General features: G+C 38.1%; 1 protein-coding gene across 3 annotated transcripts in view; it reads left to right on the top strand.

Annotated features, from left to right (window-relative positions):
* ADGRD1 (adhesion G protein-coupled receptor D1) overlaps window positions 1-26,060 on the top strand; it is a 166,578-nt gene that overhangs the window by 5,689 nt on the left and 134,829 nt on the right. For 2 of the 3 annotated variants that reach the window (XM_068157400.1, XM_068157399.1), the window contains exons 3-12: window positions 1,033-1,116; window positions 4,265-4,360; window positions 7,153-7,275; window positions 12,111-12,290; window positions 13,466-13,720; window positions 17,785-17,849; window positions 18,791-18,946; window positions 22,012-22,080; window positions 23,427-23,544; window positions 24,431-24,541. In XM_068157400.1, coding sequence (XP_068013501.1) covers window positions 1,033-1,116; window positions 4,265-4,360; window positions 7,153-7,275; window positions 12,111-12,290; window positions 13,466-13,720; window positions 17,785-17,849; window positions 18,791-18,946; window positions 22,012-22,080; window positions 23,427-23,544; window positions 24,431-24,541 — 1,257 coding nt within the window. The remainder of the gene's footprint in view (window positions 1-1,032; window positions 1,117-4,264; window positions 4,361-7,152; window positions 7,276-12,110; window positions 12,291-13,465; window positions 13,721-17,784; window positions 17,850-18,790; window positions 18,947-22,011; window positions 22,081-23,426; window positions 23,545-24,430; window positions 24,542-26,060) is intronic. The other variant, XM_068157401.1, reaches the window with a different exon arrangement.

Genomic DNA, 26,060 nt, shown 5'->3' with positions numbered 1-26,060 from the left:
GAGTGGTCACATCTCCTAAAATCTGTTCAAACTCATCAATTGGATTGTGCAGATAAATCTGCCAATAGAAACTAGCAGATGTTTTGCTTATGTCAGCTTGTCCACCTGTTGCTATGTGGGACATGCAGGAAAACAAAATGTTCTCGTCAGCCAAAAGGAGTTGTTCTGATTTTGGTGTAGTAGAGAAGGTTCTAGAGAAAAAGTTGGCACCATATGGGGAGGATTGACATCTTTTACATATGTTGCTTAATGTTCTGGTTCCCCATTCTCTTGAGGTACACCAAATTCCTGCTCTCAGAGGAAGCTCTCTTATATGGCTCTCTTGTATGACTCTTAAGGTGAGAGTTATCTGGAGACATAGGCTCTGCAGGAATTGCACCTGTACTCTCATCCACACTACAGTTCCTCCACCACTGAGTACTGCTCCTTACTATGTCTGACTAGTCTCTCCATAGAAGACCAAAGGTGAAAAAATGCTTAGACTGATAAAACCTGAAGGTGTTGCCCTGGTTTTCCAGTGGGTTTTGGAGAGAGGATGAGATTCCTGGGACCTCTCTATCCTCTTCTATTCTCTTGAACTTCAGAGAACAGGAGAGGAGGAGGAGGCAGGAGCAGAGAAGTATGCTATAGAATCTAAGTATTGCCCCATGCATCCCCTTCTCAGTCCTTTCTAATATCCACTAGGCGTTTAAATTCTCTGTAAATATCTTGAAATCACTCTTGAGTGACTTCTCACCTGTTACCTCAACAAAAGCTGCCTGTTACACTAGCAGAGATTTAGTCAGAGGTTGTTAAACATTTTAAGTGCAATTAAAATAATAATCAGTTGAAGTTTAAAACCAGGTTTTCTACAATCAATTAGATAACATGGCTTTTGATTTATGAACTTGCTTGTAAGCTGTGCTTGATTTACAATAAAATACCTTGTTTTACTTACTGGTTGACCTCCTTTATTGTCCTCTTTTGTGGAGACTTGTTACACTCCAGATTGTTCATTACATTGATTACCTTTTCATCTGTGTTTCTTGAAAGGGTTCAAAGTTCTTGCATCGGCTTCCCATTACTGGCCATTGGAAGATGTGGATGGAATTCATGAATTTCGGGATACAAATGGAGGTAGACAAAGGATTCACTGACGTTGGCAGTAACATAAGTTACTTGTTGCAGTCTGCAAGTAGGAAGGGAGCAAGAGGAATGAAAGGGGTTAGCTTTTGTACCACAACAACTGTGGGGTTTTTTTTCTCAGTTAATATTTTTGCAGTGTTCAACATATTTGTGAACTGATTTTTATAGAGTATTCTCAGACGTTTTATGGGCTGTCTACGCATTGTTAAGATTATAAAGAGGAAAGGTTTATGATCCAAAGAGTCACCGAAATCACGTTGTTACTAGTTGGTTTGCTACATACATGGCATGCACTAATATACTCAGTGACTGAGATATTTAGGTATGCCAGCAGTGAAGATGCCTGCTTCTTTTTTGCATTCTGGAAGCAGTCGAATGCACAAATTATTCATGCACTTTGGAAAATTCGATCTAGGAGCTATAGAAAGACAAGTGTAAGCTGTTATCTGAATACCTCTGGCTCATTTTTGTTTGGGTACTTCTTTAAAAGCTGTATTACAGCATTAGTTCAAATTCTTTTTCCAATTAGACAAAATCAAGTGAGATTTGGGAAGGCAAAACTCTCATTGATTTGAGAGTCAGCTGTCAGACCTGCAGAATTCCAGGGGGAATGATATAAAAAGCCAGTCTGGTTGGAATCAGCAGTTTTTCTGGTTCTGATGTTTCTCATCAGGACCAAAAAGGGTTGTGGGGCCTTCCTGGGAATGTGCAGGTGATGTAATTAATGGAACTTCGATTGAGCAATTTTATCCCATCCCATTGCGGGGCCATTCCTTTCAGATGAGGTGTTCAGCTATGCTCTGCCTCCTTCTGAGACTTAAAGGTCCCTTAGCAATTCTCACACGAACTGTTTTGTCTCTTCTGACATTTTAGCCAATTCCAAGTTGGGCTGATGTATATTCCTCAGTATTTCTCACACTCAGGCTGACCACCTTGAGCACTGAGCTAAACAGTTTCATGCTAGTATGAGGGGTAGCTGTGTTGTTACTAGTGGCTGTGGTGTCTTTACCCATAAAGATCACTGCAGAAGATTAAATCGACAATTAGAGACCTTTACAACCTTACATGAAAATCGTTATGAAAGTGCAAAGCTAATTGCTATTTGTTGCACCAAAATGACAATATCAATCTCTGTTTATAAGTGGGGAGAAAGATCCATAAATATCTAAAACCTTTTATTCCAGAGGTGGTTAAGTACTTTAAGCTTACGCTCTGGCCCATCTTTCCCCAGTTTCTTAAAGGAATGAAATCTGCTGACTGCAAATAAATGTGGTTAATAGTCTGCTCCTGTTAGAGGCTGATGGTAACATTCCTACTGTCTTCAATAGAATCATGTTTTTGCTTATAAAAAGTTACCATATGAGTTCTCTAACACTGTGTTAAAGTATTTTTATGACACTGGACTTTGCATAGTTTCAAGAGTAAAGCACTCTGCATCTAGCACTGTTTTGACATTCGTGTTACAACAAAGTTGTTTTGAAAGTGCTTTAAAGTGTTATATAAAATAGTTTCTGGAAAAGTGAGAATTGAAGTTAGATTGTTTTAAAGTTATACCAAATTACATGATTTCAGCAGAATTCAAAAATCTTTTCAGAGATAAACATATAAAGTCCCTGATCCTACAAAGCTTCACTTACAGGAATGGCACTGAGTCACATGAGCAATCTCCTTTGACTCCTATTATGACATTGTGTTAAATAACTTTATAAATGAGCCAGCTGCATGACTTTACTGAAAAAGAAGTTTGAAGGACTTGTCTCACTATTATTTGTAGAGAATGCCAGTAGTCAAAAGTCTGACTTTTGGCTTTCTCTGCAGTGCTGACCCAGAATGTTGAATCCTTTCCTTAATGTTGGAGTGGAGGGTTCAAATTCCTCTCCATTACTTATATTATGTCCTATAATGCACAGATATTACATCAACTGCCTCCAGCAGAGCTTTTATGTATCCGAAAGCCGACTTCGATACGCAAGAAAAGTTTTCTTTATTGTTCTAATTTAATGCAGGTGACAATCTGCTTGTTTTTGATACCATTCTGATTACACAACTCTTCTGTTTATTGCTAGCGTCTTTCTTGTTCTTCCACTCATCATATCATGCAGTTATTTTCATTCCATGTTTCTCCTCTTAAATCCTTGAAGCATCATAATCTGTCCGTCATGTTAGTCCATTTTATTTGTTGAAGTCACTGTGCGTGAAGCCAGATTTATATCTCTCAATGCGCTTGTGTTGTGAGAGAGGGTGTCAGCAGATTAATTTTTTTGGTTATCTCAGCAGCAGAAGCAATTGAAGGGAAACAAGCAACCTAAAATATAGTAAATTTAAAAAGAAGTGCCTGTGTTCAGGTTTTTCATCAGACCCTTTGCTTTCTGTGCATTTTGTGAGCTCAGTTGGTGTAAATCCCAAATCAATGTCTATTTGCTTTCATGGGCTTTCCGTCACGATTTATTTGCCTGGCCAGAATAAATAATGACAGCGTGTAAGATTCTGTTAAATTATCAAAACAAGATAAAAATTTGATAATAAATTTTTATTGTCAGATACAAAAAAAAAGTTGGAATTTTTTTTTTCTTGTATTCTAACTTGTGCCCATTGCCCCTTATCTGTTCCATGGATACAGCTAAAGAGTCTGGCTCTATCTTTACACCCCCCATTGGGTGTTCATGCACACTGATAAGATCTCTGAGCCCTCTCTTCTCCAGTCTGAGCAGTCCCAGCACTCTCAGCCTTTTGCTGGACTTGCTTCAGTATGTCCACTTGTACTGGAGAACCCAAAACTGAGCTCGAATTGCCCGTAGCTTTTGGACTAGGATAAAGATTTTTTGTATAACTGCAGAGTTCTTTACTGGCATGATTATATGTCAGAGCCTTGTTCTGCAGTTATATTTTTTTGTAGTACCTTTTTCTTCTCAGTTACTACAAGGTAAAACAAGGTGGGGGGGAAGTTCAGTGTAGTAAGAGAATTTAACATTCATGTGCACACAAGGCTTTATGGAGAGTGGTTGTGTTTTGTCATTCTAAAGGCCACTTACCAACATCTGTGATTTGTGCTGAGAGATATGAACTGGTCAATTCATTACTGATTGTGTTTATTCATTGTTTTGCTTATTTGCTTATTTTCTTTTGTTGTTCCACCCAGCTCTAAGAATCCACAACTTCACTGTGCTTCCTTCCCATAACTCTACCTTTGTATATACCAATGACTCTGCCTACTCTAACTTCTCTGCAACTGTAGGTGAGGATTTACATATTTTTTGTTCTGCATTTGTCAAGCTTGGCTGGTTCTTGTAACATTGGATTCAAAGTTAACACTGAGTTTCAGTTCGAGTGGTCACGTAGTAAAGGTCTATTTAAGCTTGCATTGGCATACTGCTAGGCAAAGCATCCCCAAGAGAAGCAGCCCAGAGGAGCGTGGGCCCCAGCGGTCCTCCAAATCCTAAATATTTCTTTTAAGCTTAAATGAAGGAGAGGTGACATTTCAGAGGAACATATAAGAACAAACAGGCTGATTTCCCCCCCCCCCCCCTTTTTTCATGTCTTCCAAGGTTATAAGGAAAAAGCAGCTGTCTGTTGTTCACCATTTCATAGTGATTTTAAAAGATTACATTCAGATAGAAAGATGCAAGCAAATTTGCAATGTCTGGCAGTAAGATGTTGTCAGTCATGACATCTTTGATTAACATGTTGGGGTTTTGTTTTAAAAAGGCAAGCAAAAATCTGCATGTGTATATCCTTTTAATGATTTGTTTGTTTTATGGTGGTTTTGTTTTATTTTGTTTTAAATCAGCAGCCTAGGTGATAAAAGGAAGAACAGAAAATGGCAAGCTTCTAGGCAGAAACCTGAGAGACTGGAAGCTAGTTAACATCTACATCATCATAAGTGTCCTGCTTTGATCCCTAACCTAAGCTAAAATTAATTTAATTCCCTAAGATTTATACTTGTGAAAGTGCAATTGAAACATGACCTCTTGTCCACTTCACAATTAGGTATTGGAGAAGCTAACCTAAAAAGAGGCATGGAGATGGTGGAACTGTCATTTGGGGTGTACAGATACTAGGAGGTTTTTATTGAAATACTAAAACCTCTATTTTTCTACTCTCTAACAGTAAGAATATGCTGGCAAATGTGAACTCTATTAATAATGAACTTCAAATGACCCTAATTCCTTTCAGTCCTTTCTTATCTGCTTTATAGACCATTTGCATAGTTCTCACATAATAAGATATATTCAATGTGAACATTAAAAAGAATGACATTAATGGCAAAAGAAATGCTATGGAAACAGAAATGCATTATCATATGGGATTTATTCTGGCTCAATTAACTCAGAATTCAAGTGACTCAAGAAGAACATAGAAATGCTGCTTGCTTCACTCTGTAATACCCACTCAAAGTTTTAAAAGAAACTGAAGCTGATCTGTCAGTTAGAAACCTGTCAGTTAGAGACCAAACTTGATGACTTCTTCCTCAAAGGGAGGCAAAGAGACTTGAAAATTCTGATTTGTGCTGAGATCTGGCATGAACTAAGAAAACATGTGGACATACATTCAGTGAGAGCTATGCCATACTGGGGCTGCTTCCTACAGTTTGGGAATGAGATGCCCTTTTTTGCCATGTCCTTATTTCATGAAGGGAAGCGGTGACACCAGTACTTGTGAATGCCACTCTAGATAGATGGTCTGTTCCTAGTACTGACGTGCATCTTTGCCATGATTGGTGCTGTGCCAAAGGTTTCTGATAAGCCAGGTAGATATATGGCCATAAATACAGAACAAAGTCCCTTATGTCCCACCTTTATGTGTGCCTGCCTCATTTCCCTTTGTAATCTCATTAGGTTTTCAAATATCAAGCAGCACCTAGCTGGCAATTTCTGCACCTCAGAGCAGGAAAAGCCTGCGTTCTCGTTGCCGGCATTTCTTTTGGAGCAACTCTTCTCCTAACATTAGTGTACTTTTTTTTTTCTCCTGAGAAATTGTAGAAAAGCATCCTAAACCAAGGTCCTGAATCTTCATGATCCTTGCAGAACTACCATCACAAACATCAGTAGCAACATGAAATTCCAAACTGACCAGTTCCATTCTGTCTGCTCAGAAGTAAATGACAGACTATACTGTGTTCTGTGGCGTTCAGACTTTTCAACACAGCAACATTCCCTTTCCTCTTCACTGGTAAAATTAGCCCCTTTTTTTACCTTGGGACACATAAAGTACACTTGCCATCATAATCATCTATCAGGCCATAGTGGGGTTTCTTCTAGTAAACAAATGTCATGAATTCTTTCAGCATTAAGACGGCTCATGTGCTTTAGCTAGTAGATGAATCAGCACTGCTTCTCTTTAGGAGGGAACAGAAGAAAATTAGAGTCAAATCACAAGATGTTGTCCATGTGGGACAGAGTAATAACCTTTCCAAATGAGAATGATGCCATACCAAAGCATGTCTGAATAGGATATAAATTTCCGGCTTCTGAATGTAATTTTCAAGTATATTTAATAATTTTGCATATTTTTTAAAACTACCATTTTTTTCTAAATAAGAAGTGGCTTTTGATGACAATTTCCCTTAAAAAATATATGCAAAAGCCCTTTTCTGCTACATTTTTGATTAATTAAAGAATTTCTTTGCTTAGTTTAAAAATAAGACAGAATAACCCCTAGTGGTGTGTCTTGTATGGACAACTCTGGAAAGCATCAAATGTATTCAGATTACTTGGAAAGAATAACTTTGGGATGTGTAAGTTCTGTCAAGCAGTCATAGTTAATCAGGAATCTGAGTGGTGGATATGAGTATCTTTTTAAGAACTTGAGTTATTTGAATGTGCTTTAAGAAAGTCCCCAACAAATCCCCACCAAATAAAGAAAAACAAAAAGAGAAAAGCAACAGCAACAACAAAACCCCCCAAAAGCAGGCCTAGAGTTAGGACAAGGTAAACATATCAGGTACATGAGTCTGTAAAAACCACATTTACAGGAAGGTTTAGTTTATATAAATGTTAATGTGTATATATATATATATATTTTCTTTAGATATTGTAGAAGGAATGGTGAACAAAGGAATTTATGTCACTGAAAAGAAAGGAGTAACTTTTCTCTTCTTTGGAAACTATCAAAATTCCTGCATTAGTAATCCAGAAGTTTGTGGACCTGAAGGTTAGTACATTCGTTAATTACTATTTACTTTTCTTTTGCTGTCAACTTGTGTAAGTTAACGATCATTGTTTCTTCCCTTGTTGGAATGTACTCTCTAAAATATGAGCCTGACACTTTTCTTTATTGACTTTTTAAAACAATTGAGAGTTGATTGCTGAAAATTTAGTCTTTTCTAACTGCAGTTTAAATTGGAACTAATCACCATCTACTCAGATCAATGATCTACAGTATAATTAATTCAAACAAAACCAGAAATAAGCTTACCGTGCCCAGAATCTTGCCTGTGGCACCACGATGAATTCCTACAAGAGCTGCTGTTTTACAATGAAGTTATCTGACAGGTTTCAAATATAGGAAAAGATTTTTCCCTCTGACCTCTTAGAGGAATGGTTTGGGTTTGTTTTTTTATAGATTTATTTTTGGAAATAACAGAAGTGCCAAGCGGCTTGGAATCCAGTAGTCCTTGTAGGTGCCCAAGTCCCCACCTTCTGTTCCTCTTCACTCTGTTCTTCATGGGCTAGGGTCACAAAATGACAGATGAAGTAGAGGTTGCACAGGATTAAAACTGTTTATCAACACATTGTCAAACATCTTCTGTAATGATTGCCACAACAAGCATGCACAGAGTCACTGACATGAAACACAGAGATTTACAATGCAGTAGAAATGGAAGGATCAATGGAAAATGGCAGCTTTCAATACATAAACTCCAGCACTCCCTGAGCTCAAGCAGTGTTGCTAACACTGAGTTTTCTTGTTTTATTGATTTAGGCCATTCTTCAACTGGGTCACATTGCTTGAAATAGGATTTATTTTTTTTTAAGCTGCTAAATCAAGAGCTGTGTATGAACTTTTCAAGAAAGGAGAAACTCAGAGAGCAGATGGTACTTAGCTATTACCTGGGAGTGTTAGAAAAAGTAATTCCGTCTCCTACTGTAGGTATATTTTACTGATACATGCTGTATCTTCTCATATTTTTTGTCATACCACTGGGAAATAAAAATCATCAGTAAGTCATATTATTTCTACATCTATATTGTAACATGATAATCAGTATGAATTATTTTTGTCGTACCAAAGCACTCCTAGTACCTCACAACCAAGAACATTGAAAACATAAAATACTGAAATGTTCAGCAGATAAAATATGAAGAAATCATATAAACAATAAATAAGGTATTAAAAAAGCCCAACCAACCAACAACAACAGAAAGGGACAACCCCCAACCCTCCTTTATCTGAAGAGAATGTCATTTGTGAAGAGAATGTCTTTTGTTTTTCTGCTAATCAAACCTGTGGCACTGATAAAAGGTAATTTTATTCAAGGCTGCTGTGGCTTAAGTATCCCTTGATGTTTGTTGGTTGCATTGTGTGAAACTGATGTTAAGTACATTTAAGCAGGGAATGCTTTCTGAAGTGATCTTGGGATCTTCTCAGCATCCTTTGCAACAAAATTTTCTGTATCTTTTCCTGGGCTAAGTTTTAATAAGACTTCAGAAACTGTTATTTTGTCTTGAGCAAACATTCTTCTTATTTTTTAAACATTGAAACATTCTTCACCCACCTTCTTTCTTTCCCAAGTAATTTTTAAACAATGCTTTTCTGCAAGCAGTTTTGGGCTAGTAAAAATGATATTTTCAGTTAAACAAAACATTTGTGAAAGATGTGAGAATATTTTCTTAATTATGAGTTTGTTCACAGTAGGAGAAATTTGATTTAGCCATCACATGTGAGATTGAATTAAAAAAAACCCAAACAAATATAGTTTAAAAAGGCAGCCCTATGCACAACAGGACATTGCATAAACCTCTGTATCTTGTATGCCCTACTTGAATTTTTATTTTCAGGTCTGGCATTTCATGGACCAAAGTGCACATAAAGGAGAGTTTAGATCCACAGTTTTCTTGTGGCTACAGGATGATCAATAGTTACAGGGTGGTCCAATAGGATAGACAGCAAAAAATGGGGGAAACCAGCTCCACTGCAGATATGCTGTAGAACTTAATCACTCTGTCTACATAATTTCAACTTCATGTCTCAGCCTGTAAAGAAGGAATAACAGCACTTCCATACCTTTTAGAAGTATGGTGAAGTACTGGAGAAAGATTATGAGACACTTAGACAGAGGAATCACATTAATAACAGCAACGCTTTCACAAGAGTGGTAAAAATGGTGTGCAGATACAAGGGAAACACCTGGCTTTCTGTAAAGAGGGTTGGATCAGTGTTTCAACCCTTTTACTTCCGTGGCAAGAAGCTGAAATATGAACTCAGATTTATTTACTGATGAAAGTACTGCAAATATTACAACTTGCTTAAAACAGACCTCAAATTCTTCAGCTGGGAGTTCATATAATCTCAAAATGTTAGTGGTTGGAAGAGACCACCCCCCCTGCCAAAGCAGGATCATCTAGGGCAGACCACACAGGAATGCATCCAGGTGGGTTCAAGTCTCCAGAGAAGGAAACTCCACAAACTCTTTGGGCAGCCTGTTGTAGTGTTCCATTGCTCTCACCATAAAGAAGTGCCTCCTCATGCTGAGGTGAAACCTCCTGTGTTCGTGTATCCATTGTTCCTTGTCCTATCAGTGAACACCTCTATTCACCCATATGCATGAAGATCTAGCAAATTGAGACTGCTAATGCTCATGTACTGACTGATTTCTGGGAGGCCAACGATAACCACCACGGAATTGCTAAGTAATTATTTGATCATGTGTAAAGTGTTTAGGAAATAGTATGTAGATGAAGTAAACTGATGGGTGCTGTCTTGAGGATAAGCAGAAAGATCAGTTAGACAGGAAGATATTACATAGTTAAATTATTCATTCTGCAATACTGTAATTTTAAACTTTTCTGCTATGTTAATGTAACAAAATTCCAAGAGCAGCAGGGGGGAATATTTCTGGTGATTGTAGTGAGCTGTTGGAGGCTCTTCCATCTTTAATCATGAAATTATGAAACACATTAAAAAAGTCTATGGTTCTAACAAGAAATGTACAGGATAGTTTGAGGTCTTCATTAACTTGTGCTTGGCAATCTGGTAGCAAATTGGCAAAGTTCATGCTACCTGGGGAGCATGCAGAATTGCTAACTATAAAATCATTCAGATAGATATTTTGACTACTTGTGAAAGGAGCATAATTCGCAGGTTAAAGGAAGTGATTATTCCCCTCTGTTCAGTGCTCAGGAGCATATCTGAAGAATATTTGCTTCAGTATGTCTGAAGCACTGTGTTCCATTTTTTGTGCCGTGATACAAAAGAGACAGTGACAAGTCAGAATGAGACCAGCAGGTGAACAATATGACATGGGAGTAGAGGCTGAGTCTTTTCCTTACACTATGAAGAAAAGAGAATGACAAGAGCTGTCTTCATCTGTCTGATGGGTGATTATAGAAGCAGATGGAGCTAAACAGTCTTGGAGATGCACAACAAAAATGTGACAGGCAATGCAGACACATTGTAGCATAGGAAATGCCGATTAGATCGGAGGTGGTCAGCATTGGGATGGTTTGCACAGAGAGGCTGTGCAGTCTGCATCCATGGCAACATTGAAACCTGAGCTGAGCTCTGAGGAGCTACAACAAGCTCTGAAACTGGCCGTGCCTTGAGCAGGCAGTTTAGATTAGGTGATCTTCAGGGTCATTGCCATCTTAATTCACGATTCTATGTGGCAAAATTTCTTCCGCTTCTGTACATCATAAATTTTTTTCTCTGCTTGTTCTGAGCTCAGATTTTATTGTTAGCACTTTGTGCTATAAATTCTGAGATGAACATTTTTAGGAGCTGTTTAGTTGAGCCATTTTCTTTGTAATTGCCTTTGACTGCAGAACCTCTATAGCAGAGCCACTATGAACTTTTGAAGTGCGAAGGAGGTTTGATTTGCTACTTGTGTTTCAATCAAGCCTTTTGAGGTAACCTTTATTAAAGAAACCAGCCATTTAACAGAAATCCTATTTCTGCACTAATCTGCACTCTGAAGAGCTCCTCAATTTTACAGTATAATAGTAAACTATACTGGGAAGTGAACAGGACTGTTTGAGGACAACGTTAATCACACATGCACTTGCACGAGTGCACTTGCATTTGGGAGAGAATTTGGGTTTTGAGGACCTCAGAATTTTGACTGTGCCTCTTTTATGCTGTCCCTTTCCTTTATGGTGGTTATTTGCTTTTGGTGATTATTGGAGCATTGAAGTTTGAAACCAGCTAATAACATGCTTGGAATAATTAAAGTGTAATTAAGAACAGATGCTGCTCAATGAGCATGGGCATACTGACAGCTAGGTCAGCTTCAAAGCAGTGTACTCCTGGCTCTGCTCACCTTTGGTGAACATCTGAAAAAGATGTAGATGCTCTTGGGAGGGTATGGATGTATGAAATCAACTTTCATTTTGAGATAACTGCAGATCATGGGAGGAAAAGGAGATCATCACAGGAGGGTGAGAAGGGTAAGGAGACTGGAGACATAAGGCAAAGGGAATGGAAACATAAACCTGGAAGTAAAGAAGACAATTACTTTTAGTGCTTGAAGAACTTCTGTTTAACTGATCAAAGCTACTCAGGAAGTAATGATTACTCCTATGTCCTGAGTATGAGCATGTGATGTGAAGCCAAGGAGAGATGTTTATTTGGTTTAAACTGCTAGCTAGAGCATTGTTGATTTAAAAAATGCTGTCCTTGTTTATGCTAACAGATGATCTGTTCCCAAAAGCATCCCTGCTCTCTTCATTCTACAGTATTGCCAATTTATAATTGCACTGTTCTGTTTTGGTGGTGGTGGGCATTTTGTTTCTTTATTTTAATTAAAATCTCCTCTCACTTGCTTTCATCAGGAGTAACATTTTCCTTTTTCTGGAAGACTCAAGACAAGCAGGCTAAGTTTCTCCCTGCCTCTGGTGGACAAGTAATTTCCAGTGGTTTCAAAATCTGTTCAAATGAAGGTGAAGGGTCAGTGGAATTTTACACCCGTGGGAATGCAATGATGAAGTGGAAAGCAAGCTTTAGTCCACCAGGTAAAACCTGCAATTGTTCAAAACAATTTCTTTGTTATGTTTTACTTTATTCTTTGAGGGAGATGTAGCGGTAAGAGCAGGGCTGAGAAGTGAGTATATATAAATAGCTCTGCTTAAGGACTTTGTTGATGTGGGGAGAGATCAAATATAAACTGAAATATCAGTTTGCATTATAGAATATTTGCAAGTTACTAACAGTCCTCAGATTGAACTTGCAGTTGTTTCTGAAGTGGAATCTTTATTGACATAAATAGATTAATGAATGTTTAGAATCATAGACACTTTAGAAGGAAATATGAGTGAAGAGTGCAAGTAATCTTAGACAGTTCTCACTGTATTGCAAATCTGGATACATGTGCTGTCCCCTACTGCCTCTTAAATAAAGACTTCACTTCTTAACTCTCTAACTAAAAGCACTAAAGGTGCTTTGGTCATTTTGTTATCTGTTGAGCATCAAGTTTTGTATGCCGTGGCATGGCATTAGTAAATATTTTGGTATATCACATATCTTACTGCTTCTATCTAAACTGTGTTTTGTTGGGGAACAGTATTACCTAGTTACTGGAACAAATTCTGGTCTTCCAGTAACGCCAATGACAACCACTAAATCTTTTCTTAATTTTACTACCTATACATTGGCAAAATGGGGTTTTCTCACCTTGTAGTGGCAGAGTTTTAAAAAGCTTAATAAATCAGTTGAGAAATCTTATTTTAGGAGAAAAGCTGCCAAATGGTAAGAATAACTCATGCATTTGTGGAATATCCAATCCAAGTTAAAATTAATATTGTATTTGAGATGCTAAAAACATTACAAAGAAACTGTGGCAACTTTTAATTGGTCTAGTTGCCTTTTATCCAGTTCTTGCTGAAGTGAATTTTGAGACAGTATTAAGAGTCTCCAGACCTTGGCCAATAATACTTAGCAAGTGTAATTTATGAAACTGCAGTGAGCCCAAGTAAGAGTTCAGGCAAAAGCTAACAGGCATTCTGCCAAAGTATGGGCTTCCCCATGGGTATAAAGATTAATCTACATGACATCAGCATTCCATAATTCACTCTTAGCACTTCCTATACAGCTCTGTAGCATTGCACAAGTCAGCAAAAAGATACTGAACAGGAAAGACTCTAAACAGGATTGATTCATGGATTTAGCTGTGACTTTTAACATTTTGCAGGTCCTTACTGGACTCATATTCTCTTTACATGGAAATCAAGAGAAGGGCTGAAAGTCTATGTCAACGGAACCCTAAACACAACTGACCCAAATGGGAAAGTTTTCTATGATTATGGAGACTCCAGTGCAAATTTTCTGACTGGGACAGAGGGGGATCAAACCAAGCGCTATGTGAATGGGGCATTTGATGAATTCATTATATGGGAAAGGGCGCTCACCCCCAGTGAAATTGAGCAGTACTTTACAGCTGCTGTTGGTGAGTATCTGCGCTGTTGCCATAATTACTCTTTTGTAGAGATGCTTACTCAAAAAATGTTTTGTGTGTAGGATTTGTGTTAATTTTACATCCTTCAGCCATGAAATTTGATTTTCCAGAGGCAGAACAAAATCATATATGAATGTCACCAAAATCTGCATCTGTCTTTGCAGTCTTTTCAGCTTGGGTTCTAGCTCCTTAAAAATGTCATTAAAAATTACAAAGCTTTGAAGTAATTGTTAGATCCCTTAGGATCAAGAGAAGAGGAACATAATTAGACTTGAGGCAGAATAGTATTAGAAAAGTCTGACTCCAAATTTCTATCTCACACTCTAGTTGTTTTGCAACTTAGAGCCAAGTCACTCAGTGTATTCTGGCAGATGTAGATAATAATGGTTATCTCTCCAGTTCCTGGAACTATTAATGGTTAAGGCTTATTAACTCATGGATGCTTGTGAACTCAAAACAAAGATATGATCTGAATTGTAATATACGAGGCAAAGAATCTGGATTAGAGCAAAGACTAAGAGGACTGGCCAGTTAACCCTGCTTTTCACTACAAGAAAGGTTGTTGCTATTAATTGCTTGTGTGTTTGTAGCAATTAGCAAACATCCATCTCTGTCATGAAGCTGTGGGACATCTGGAACATTTGACTTTGCTGACAGTTTCCATGCTTTCATTTATCCTTACTGGGTTACTGAGAGCTAAAGCAGTTACACCCATCTCTCCTGAGCTTATGAACCTATGGGAACCATTTTTCACAACAGAAACTTGGACTCGATGATCTTGGAGGTCTCTTCCAACCTTAGTGATACTGATACTGAATACTGAAAACTCTTTGAATAGCACAGAACTACTGATGTGTACCTGGAAAAGAGCATGTGTGTGTCAGTGACTTCCAAGTTTGATGGTAGCCATCAAATATATAAAAACCCTATTTTAGCAAAGAGAAAGGATAAACCAGTTTATGTAGAATTTGAAGTCAGAAACTTTCCATCTGCTCTATAATGAAGTGATCTATTTTCTTCGACATGTGAATAATTGCAATTGCACTCATTTTTTATTTCAAACTTATATTTTGCTTTTTAATATTAAAAAGTGATTTCCTCTGAAAGTCTTCAAAAGTTGTGATTGGGAGAGTCTTCACTGATACAGGAAACAGTTGTAAAATTTCAAATGAAAAAAAAAACAAAACCCAACAAACCAAACCCAGTTATTTTAACTTTGTGTTGTTCTGGCCATATGGGTAAAAATGCTTGTCTGTTATATCTTTCGCAACAACCTAGAGTTACTACAACACTCCCCAACTCAGAGCTACCATAAATAACATTCTTTGATTTAGTGCAACTCAAGAAGTATGTTATGTTCCCAAACCTGGAGCAGTAGATTTTCAAACTGACCTGATCCATCTATATGTGTGCCCTCTTTCACTGTCAGAGAAATATGACTTGCATAAATACCCTTTGAATTCCTGTGAGCTCACAGAAGCCATCCTCCTAAGGCATTCACCCTTCCATCCTCACTCTAACAAATAATCAAGACATCAGGGAAATCTCTTTCTACAAATGCAAATCCTATTCAGGACTTAAGTTTCTGCTCTACTCTGTACTTTGGTTTGGAAAGATTCTTATTGGGGCTCAGAACATTTGGTTGAAGGACATTACTGCTTGTAGTTAACTTTTAAAACCCTGCAGAAAAAGCTGGCCTATGATTCTGCTGAAGTGTAAATTTTTAAACAGTAGAGCAGAGTTTTGCCTGTATCTATTCTTTCAATTCCTGTTGATTTTTTTTTTTAGAAGGCTGTATAGCAAACTCCCTGAATGTATACGTTAGGGTGTTCATGCTGTGAGCTTTTGTGAATATATACTGCAATTTGCATGACATTGGGGGATCTTTTTCTTTAAACCCCCTGCTTCACAGGTGTTCAGCATTGTTTGGAACTATCAGTTTTCTGTGAAAATAAATTTCTAACCTCTTAGGTGAAAGTGAAGCCTGACATGTATTTTCTAAGGGCTTAGGAATTAAAATGCAAAGGGATGTCAGGTATGTATAATTTTTAATTTTTTTTAAAGTGTGAGGAATTTGAAGTGAATGCTCAGATGATTCAGAGCACTTGAGAAATGTGGAATATTGAGATTAGAATAGAATAAACCAGGTTGGAAGAGACCGCCAAAATCATCACGTCCAACCTATCATCAAACACCATCTAGTGAACTAAACCATGCAACCAAGCACCCCATCAAGTCTCCTCCTAAACACCTCCAATGATGGCAACTCCACCACCTCCTCAGGCAGCCCATTCCAATCAGCAACCACTCTCTCTATGAAGAATTTCTTTCTGACATCCAGTCTAAACCTCCCCTGGCACAGCTTGAGACTGTGTCCTCTTGTTCTGGTGCTGGTTGCCTGGGAGAAGAGACCAGCCCCCACCTGGCTACAACCTCCCTTCAGGCAGTTGTAGAGAGCAAGAAGGTCTCCCCTGAGCCTCCTCTTCTCCAGGCTAAGCAACCCCATCTCCCTCAGCCTCTCCTCATGGGGCTTGTGCTCCAAACCCCTCACCAACCTTGTTGCCCTTCTCTGAACACGTTCCAGCAAGTCAACATCTTTCCTAAACTGAGAGTTTTTGCTTTTTCCTTCAAATTAGTGGAGCAATCAGAATTTATGAAATTTCCAAGTCGATGGGTGAAGTTAGAGCATTCTCAGAGGAAACAATGGATCCCGCAGTTCTTATCAACATAGTAAAGAAAAGTTATTCTTGGTATATCTCTCTGTTGACTTTGAAGGAGGGTTGAAGCTGGGATAATGTGGTTTGACATAAGAAACTTCATAGGACAGCCTGGTTTTTAGTGGAAGGAATTATCCTGTTCTTTGTGGACCCGTGAGGAAAATGTATCCTGTGTATGCAACTAGTGCTTGACTGTACTGCAATAGCACACTCCTGGCAAATATAAATTCTTAGTAAGATGTAGATTAGAAGAAAATGTTATTTCTCTATCACAAATGACCAATAAATCCCTTTGCACAGAAAGGAATCGATATTTTTAAGATGGAGCAGCTGGAAAGCATCCAACATTGAGTTTATTCTTTGTCTCGACAAATCATTTCTGACATGCTCATATGGTAATTTTTAGTGGATATAGTGCTAGTGGGTGACATTTATTAGTAAAACCTGTCTGATTAATAGCAACCTTACTGTTGCTTGAAATCAACTTAGGAACACATAACAGAGACATTATCTATAGTATGTTCAAGCTACTATTAAAAGTTCTTTCTTGACTCCTTTACTCCTGTTATTTGTTTTATGCAAATCTTTAGTGTACCACAAATGTTATTTTATTTCAGGGTGCCTTAGTTTTGCTGCAGAACAACAAGTATTTGCTGCAACAGAAGTATTTCTACTGGCTTTGAATATTTCTTACAGTTTGTTTTGAGTGTATAAAAAGTCTTCCTGAACTTGCCATCATGGACGTGATTTCATTTGGCACTCAAGCAATTCAGACTCAAGATGCTAAACATTAGCATCATAGCTGACACTTGAGCCTCTCTCTTTCCACCCCCCACCAGTGTCTGTATGTTCCCAGTCCCAAGTTTATCACATATATGACCTGGCTTTATTTCTGTGTATGAAATTGTCCAAAGTGTCTACTGATTAGTATTTGCTTCTCACAAGACATGGGGGTCTGAAAAAATAAATTCCCTAAATACTTTGCATAAATATGGTGGGAAGAGCTAGAGAAGGATAACAGATGCCAATGTTTTAGCTGTACACTTGTCCTATTTTTATTGAAATATAACACATGAAGCTTCCTGTTTGCAAACAAAGGTTTAAGTGTTTAAGACATAGACTCAGTGTCAAGGCTCATCTGTATAAAGATGACTAAATAAAAAATGATGAATCAATAAGTGTTTTGAACAAGCCTGCAGAGCTTAGAGTACTGCAAATGAGTAAAACACACAAACAAACGAAAGCCAACCAACAAAAAATTACTTTGTTGGAACTCATTCAGCCTGCAGTGGGAATATCCCATTTGTTAAGACTCGTTTCTGCATGTATTTTCCCCAGGTGTGCAAGTTTTGCTTTCTTCAACACTTCCATGGGCTGTGATGACAACTACTACAAAACCTGTGGTAGGACAATCCTTGTAACTCTTTTCCCTAATGTCAGAATATGAATATATTGCAGAATTACAGACCTTACTGACTTTATAACTTTCATTGATGACATTTATTTTTATACCCCGTTATAAATACTCTCAGATATGCACAGGGAGAATTTTTAGCCACTGTGGGACAATGAGAATACCACAGAACAGATAAAGGGAATTACTTGTTAAATAAAAATATTTTCTGTGTTAATAAAAGAGGTATAGAAACTTCTGAAGTACTTCAATGAACTTTGAAGGCATAGAACATTCAAACCCACTTTGCTAATTGCTCCCTGTTTCCTTCAAAATTAGAACAAAGATTCCCATCACAATAACAAAATTGGTTTACATCTGGTTTAGTAAACATGTAATGAAAAAGTTTAAAATAAAAGGTTGTTTTTCTGTTTTTTCATAGCATGGCCCAGGCCAGAAGGGACCTCCAAAGGTCATCTATTTCGGCCTCCCTGCAGTCAGCAGGGGCATCACCAACTAGATCAGCCTGCCCAGGGCCTCGTTGAGTCTCACCTTGAATATCTCCAGGGGAGGGACTTCAACCACCTCCCTGGGCAACCTGTTCCAGTGTTCCATAATACGTGGAATACATACAGTTATCTGCAATCAGCTTATGTGCAATTAGCTATTGCAGTGTATCATCACTTTCTGGCTGTCTGCACTGTCAGAGTTCTGTTAGGCTTATTCTTGTTCACAGAGGCTTTCAGGAAACCATGGCTGATAGGACCTGAATTGGTAATGAAAAAATGAAGTCGTGCTTTATATTCTGTTTATCCAATCCACCTCTCTGGGTGCTTTCTTTTTCCCTCCTGTGTGTAACCACAGCAGTCTCAAACTATTTTCAGGGCTAAATCCATAAATAAAGGCTGCCATACAGCATCATTTCTGATGAGTTGTATCTCTCTCCTGCAGCTCTCTACAAATGCCTATCATCCCATCATAACTAATTTGACTGAGGAGAGAGGGAATTTCCTTTCCCCTGACACCATGCTGGGCTACTTGGAGAACGTGTCCTTCAGCTTGCCCAACAAATCCTTGTCAGAAAATACTGCTCTAAGTCTGACAGAGGTAAGTGTCTTTCAACATCTCTGTGTGGAGCCACATGACCCTGAAATTTCTTCAGAAGCTGATAAATCAAATGCAGCTCTGAAATTTTGCTGATTGCAGAAAATAAGCAGTTGCTATTTTAGGCAGTAGCAGGTGAGCTTCGACCAGAGAAAATAATATAAAGGTTTCTTTACTTCTTGGGCATATTATTTAAAACATGAATTATAAATACCTAGAACTATGAACACACATCAGAAATAATTGTTTAGTTGAGCAGAAAACAAATGAAAAAAATACATTAATTTTTTTCCAGCTACAAATGTATCCAATGGAAAAAAAAACCACCCCCAACATTTCTCTGCACAGCCCAACTGATCTGAGTTTGACAGTTGGCTGTCAGGTGCAGGACATACAAATGCTAGCTAGAGCAGTGACAGCAGCAAAATGGAGGCATTCATGAGTTGATAGCAAACTAGTTTTGATGCAGGGAGTACCCCAGCTGTGGCTGTATCGGTCTGACCCCAGGTTACTGCCCAAGTATAAACTTGTAACTTATCTACGCTTCATATCTGCATTAGGGGGTTTAAAAAATACCAGTTACTGCTCTCTGCCCAAGCATCTGTCTTTTTAGCGTTTATTTCTCCTGTAGAGAGCAGAAGGTGACTGCTGCCTCTCCTCTGGCTTCTCTTTTGCAAAGGTGTTTAAAAAACCTTTTGGGCAAGGCACTCTGGGACATAGCTTAATGGCCATAGTGGTGTTGGGTTGATGGTTGGATTCAAGGATCTTAGAGGTCCTTTCCAACTAAAACAATGCTGTATTTCTGTGATTCTTGATGCACTCTGCAGTGGCAAGTTGCTCCACCAACTCTGCCTTGGAGGTAGAAAGCTGTGAGAGAGCACCTGTTTGTGATAGTGGTGTCCTTAACTTTTGTGAGTTAACAGCTTTATCTTGCACTGGCTTCCAATCACAGCCATGACTCCTGTGTAGGCATATCACGGATCACCACTGAAATTGGTTCATGGGAAGATCAGGTCCAAAGCTAAACTGAGCAATTTATTTTTATTTAATCTAATTCATAAAGGAAATCTTAAAAAAATAAAAAAGGTAAAAGGAGAAAGGTGTTTTCTACAGTCTGTGCTGAGGACAAGGGGTCATCTACATAGAATCATAGAAGCACAGAATGGTCCAAGTTGGACAGGACCTCCAAAGGTCATCTAGTCTAACCTGTTAGCAGGGACATCTCCAACTAGACCAGGTTGTCCAGAGCCTTATCAAGCCTCACCTTGAATATCTCTTGGGAAGGTGCCTCAACCACCTCCCTGGGCAACCTGTCTTCTGCTAACCTTCTGTTAAACCTTCTGTAAAAAGATATGCATCTAATTCTCTGATTTCAGCAGGCTAGAAAGCTATTATTGAAGTCATCAGCTCTAGCCTCACTAGTGATTGTTCCTTTCAGCCTGGGGGTAATACCAGGGTGATCAGGATTATTTACTCAGACAAACACAATAAATAAATGCTTCTAAAAACTACATGGACAGCAATTGATAGTTTGTGTTAAAAGCTTTGAGTTTGCAAACTGTAAAGCTTGGATTTCATGGATCAGAGTTCTAATATGTAGCAAAAGCCCTTCAAAAAAGCTCTAATACACTGTTTCCTTTGTTTTGCTGAAAACTTTATGTGGGCTCCAAATTGAAAATGGAACATCATTCTGTCAGTCAGCGTACCTGTTTCCCACATCATTTCAGTTGCCATTTGGTTGCTCATTCGTGCTATCTGATGCTGCTTTGTGTGCCATGAAAGTGATTTGCAGACAGAAATGTGGGGCATGATTATCTTTAGCAAAGCTATTTTGGGAAGTAAACACAAGAGGCTCCTGATCGTACATACAGACTCTGTCATTTGTCTGATTGATGGCTAGGCTTTGTATTGTCTGCAGCTAATTCCCTGAAAGGCAGGCACTGAGCTTGCATGCTGCTTTCTGTGAAGTTATCTCTATCCTGATTGTCATATGCCTTGCAGCATAAGAAAATTTGATTTAAGTGATATGCAATAAACTTTCTGATTACTGACACACATTTATAATGCATTGCTTCTGACAAATCTGACTTGTGGTTTTTGTTACAATGCTGCTCTGCTCAGTTAACTCCAGCACTCTTGCTTTTCTTTACATTCCAGTGGTCTAACATATACATTTATTAATTGTTTTTTTTTTTTTTAGTAATTCTGGAGTGATGCTCTGACCTGAAAAGAGGTCCTCTGGGCAATTTGGGCAGGATGCTGGGTTTAAGACAGCTTCTGTCTGTGCCAGGAAGAATCTCATGCTGCATGTTTGAGATGGACTGCAAGATTTGGGCTGCCCTATAGTATGCTGATGTAGCACAGCTCTGGCTCTGCCCCGTGCATTATGGCTTGTAAAATTATCCTGAGAAATGACTTGCAGCTTGCTTCCATATTTCTCAGAGGAACGTTTTCTATATTCAGTTGATGCTTTTAAGACATTTTAACAGAGAAGTTCAAACAGGAGGTTTTCCTTGCAATTTTCTGTGCTTAGTTTTCTCCTCCTTCTGATTCTCTTCATCAACAAGGCTCCTCAGGACAGGGACTGTATCATGCTGAGCACTTGAACAGTGCCCACCATGACAGGTCTTGACCTCAGAACCAACCTTTAAGTGCAAAAGTTAAGCAGATAATAAGTTGTACAAGTTATTTGACCCAGATATTTATCTACAGCTCTTGGAATATCTGGACACCTAAAACTAAAAGAGGGATTACTGTTATCTGAATTTAAATAAGTTTACTATGGTCTTAATTCCAGTATTAGCACCCTGGCTGCAGTATAATAATTGCACTTTGGGAGTTGCACAGTGGGGTTACTTTTAATAAGTAAGCTACTAATTTAAAATGTCCTTTACAGAACATGATGAGAGTGCTGGTAGGAGGAGATGAATCTGTGCCTTGAATGAAAATGGACTTGTCGCCTTAAAATAAACTAAGAAAATCCTAGCAGAGATCTGCCTTGGGTCTTTACCAGGAGATGTAGCTGGTCAATACATAATCAAGTAATACAGTTTTATTTTATCTTTTAGGCATTTTTAAAAGCTATTGAAGAATTTCTGTTATTTCCCAACTTGTTTGATGTACCAGAGGTAAGACCGGTACGTTGCTTCAGCTGCACATGGTAATGGTTGCCTCTGTTCTTCATTGCCGCAATGTAAATGATTGCCTCTGTTATTCTTCTTGTTAGGGCATTTTTGGAAGTATCATTGACTTGTTTTCTCATACATCACTTTCAGATTTGTGGTAAACATCCAGAGGAAAAACAATGGAATCATTTTATTTTCCAATGTGTTTTTTTTTGAGGGTAAAATAAGGGAATTTCATCTACTACTGTTTCCACATATTTCAGGATGAGTGAAACAAAACAACATTTACAGAATAATGGGTATTGTCATTAGAGTAAGGGATCAGTCAGTCCTTTTCTTGACACTGAGCTTTGATATTTAAAAGCTTTGATATTTGAAAGTTTTTAATTGTTTTGTAGATTGATGTCTTTCAATCAACGTGAAATATGGAGTAGTGCTTGCCTGTTTAGTGAACTGAGCTTTGAGTGAGTCAACCTATTAAAGGCATGTCCCTGCCCATGGCAGGGGGGTTGGAACTAGATGACCCTTGTGGTCCCTTCCATCCCTGACTGATAGTATGATAAAATGTATCAAAGTTCTTTTTTCTTCTAGTGTACTTTTTAAAGTAGGAAGAAACACTTGCAAGAGAAACCCAGCAATTTCTTTATACATATATAATTAATTTTTAGAGCAGCACAGATTTCAGAACAGAGAGCTTTCGGTTGGGAGAAGGAGAAGCTAAAGTAAATTAAGGTCTCACTACAACACAAAATGCTTTAAAGGCAAAACAATATATAATTGATTTAAGTTCTTAGCCTAAAATCCTTGATCATCTCTGATGTGAACGGATTTCAGATAAGACAGGGTTGTGTTTTTTTTTTTTCCATAGAAACATGCTCAGCATGATTTTATGGATCAATTTTCAACCTGGAGGGTTGCTTTCCAAGGGACATATTAACATTTTGAATGTAGTACTGGTGACCATTTTAATAAAGATGAAAGGAAAACCAAACCGCAGTGTCGTATCTTATGCTCCAATAAAGATCTACACCAGTCTTTATATATTGTTGAAATAATCTGCTCAGTTCTCAGGCTTATTCTACTGAATCTTGAGTATAATTGACTGTCAAATGCTGGTGGTAGAGAAGAGTCATCTGGAGACATTCTTTAAAACAGGATTTTATAAAATCAAGCTCAGGGTGGCATCAATTTGTATAACATTTTCTTCACTGTATGTAGAAAAGGTTGTAGAGAAAGTCACATTTGACTTTGGATGATTGAATGATGAGTCACATGGGAGTTTAACATAGCTTCTTGGCATTTTGTGCTATGAACCGCAATTGCCTTTGTGCAGAGCCTTCTCTTTCTTCTTCCACCAGACTGCTCATCTCTTTGGAAGTTTAATTCAAACTGTTGACAGCGTGATGGCTCATATGGCCCAAAATCTGGACGAAAGCTCATTACCTTTAACTCTTGATGGAGTGTCATCTGTGGCAGGTATGACTTAGGAGAAATGTTCCCTCTGGACTCTCAGATATCTTGAGTGTTTCTATGTTTGCAGCGCCTCTTTTGCCAACACAAAAGATGAAATCACAATAGGTTATTTTCTCTTTTGAATACAAAAGAGTGTTTCAGTTGCAGAAAGATGACTGTCTAGTTAGTCCAGAGTTAATCAGCTCTGAATATATTTGAACTTCCTTGAGTTTCTTTGGGGAGGGGTTTAGAATACGATTTCTGTGAAATGCACCTAAGCAGTTAAAAGACCTAGAGGTCTTATGCAGCCCTTCAAAATTGCAGATGCCTGGATGTTTCAAGCCCTTGAATTTTGGAAGAGATTGCAAATAATAGGAATAGTTTTGACCTTTTTAGAAGAATTTTATTTTACGGCTGTTTAGTGGCCAAGCAACCTAATTTCACCTGTGTCTTTGGACACTACAGGTAACAAAGGTAATTTATCTGTGCTGGCATTCTGCTCTGCCTCTTTGAGACCTGTGTGAGAAGGCAAATAACCCGAGCAGTTACCAGTACCATTAATCATTGCACACATTGCTGGACACTGGCATTCTCAAATGGAGCAGTGGAGGTCTGAAATAATGCCTTCAAATGTCAGTGGAAGAGTGTGTTACCAATCTGTTTTCTTGCCCTGGTAAGCTCAGTATTTGGACATGGGTGAAGTGTTCCATGGTATATTAACAGTGCGTGTAGCACCTTCTCTGTCATAAAGGAGCCTGGTATCAAAGGCAATTTTTCACTTTGTTTTCTGCAAACATATGGGATTTAAAATTCATGACTTGCAATGGCTATCAGGGAAGTCTAGTTAAATAGTCAAGGAGGTTATAGAGGCCATTGACTGCATCATGTTTTTGTTTGGGTTATCACACAGATTACACCTTGGTCAAAACGCATCCTCAGACTCTGAATTTGTCTCACTATCGATTTCCATCTCAAGGACAGAGTTATATTTCCATTCCCAGTGAAGCTTTTCATGGAAAAGGTAAGGAGAAATTTAAAGGAAGGAATAGAGTCACATAAACAGGGTACCCAGAAATTATGTCTCTTGAAAACAGGCATTGATTTGCTTTACTTTTCCAAGTAACTGATCACCGTTGATCATATTTGCTCTAAAGAAGCAGCACTTGTCCTGTCAAACTAATGAATTATTAATGTGGTAGAACTTTCATATTACTTGAATTAATCTTGAGTAATATAGCTGGGCCACAGAGACTAAAGCCATGCAATGCTGACATATTTTTACACCAGAGAAACCATAATTTCATAAATTATTTTTAATCATCTGGAATTTCAGGATGTCAGATCAGCTATTACTTATCCCTTCATGCAAAATTACTCTTAAAATGTATGAAATTAAACTATAAAATGACAAATTTAAGCAACAGCAGCTACAGAAATAGAAAGAAGATGTAAACTACAATTAAGGCAGAACTCAGGAATCCATATTTAGGCTAAAATTTGAATAATCTCAAGAGCAGGGTATGGAAAAAATCTGCAGCTTTAGTCAGGATTCTAAAATAACAACATTTGATGTTAATTATCTATGTTTTAATCAGGGACTGAAGGAACCTGTTTACAAAAACATCTCCCAGCATCCTAAAATCTTTGAAAAACCTGACCCATGCAGCCTAAATTCAAACCCACAGGATTTACACTCATAGAGACATTTCTGTAGTCACTTCTGTTGAGGTGAGGCTTGTCTCTGATCTTAAAGTGCAAAGTTAGCTGCAGATAACCTGCAGTGAGAAATACTCTAATAATTAGTGGACTGTCTACCTGATTTGTGATGACAGCTTTGTTTCTTTGCACTGGCAGGGGGCTCTGGCTGGAGACTTCACTGCAAGTGCTCTGAGGCTTGACTGACTATAATTGCAAACCAGCTTCTAATGCCAAAAAAAAAAAGAAGCATGTGAAAGGACCTTTTTCTTTTCCCACTTATACAGTCTCTCACCATGCAGATTTATTTCTTTTTCCCCTTCACAACGTTATCATGCTTGATATCCTGAAATGATCCAGCCCATTAAAAGTATAACTTCTTTTTTTCCAGCTAAAGCTCACTTCTGAATGACTTCAGCTTCAGGCCACACTTCCATGCTGTCCAAATGAGCTAACCTAAAAATTTATTATTCCAGCTTAAACAGTAGACACTATAAATACTTGGAACCCAGAAAAAGGGATAGTAAAAGACATCTGTGGGGCTGGCACTTAGAAAATATGCATCTGTCTTTTCATTCAGATGCTGGAGAACTCATAAATACTTCTAGTGCAGCCAGCAAACAGATAACAGAGTAGAAACCAGTTGCCCATGTTTGAGTTTCACAAGCTGCCAGTTAATGTAGATGGTGGTGAAGTATTCTTCAGTTTACTGTAACTACCATTGAGATGTTGACTCTGATATGTCATGCAACCCTGTAAAACAATCAGTTGTCCATTATAACAACTTATACTGGAAATACAGTTGCACAAGGCAGGCATCATTCTGTTTTACTTCTGACATCTTT

Source organism: Melanerpes formicivorus, unplaced genomic scaffold (genome assembly GCF_026170545.1).
Source record: "Melanerpes formicivorus ecotype bairdi unplaced genomic scaffold, bMelFor1.0.p_v2 SCAF_36, whole genome shotgun sequence".
Lineage (NCBI taxonomy): Eukaryota > Metazoa > Chordata > Aves > Piciformes > Picidae > Melanerpes > Melanerpes formicivorus.
The sequence above is the reverse complement of the archived record's forward strand: the minus strand, read 5'-3'. Positions and strand labels throughout refer to the sequence as shown.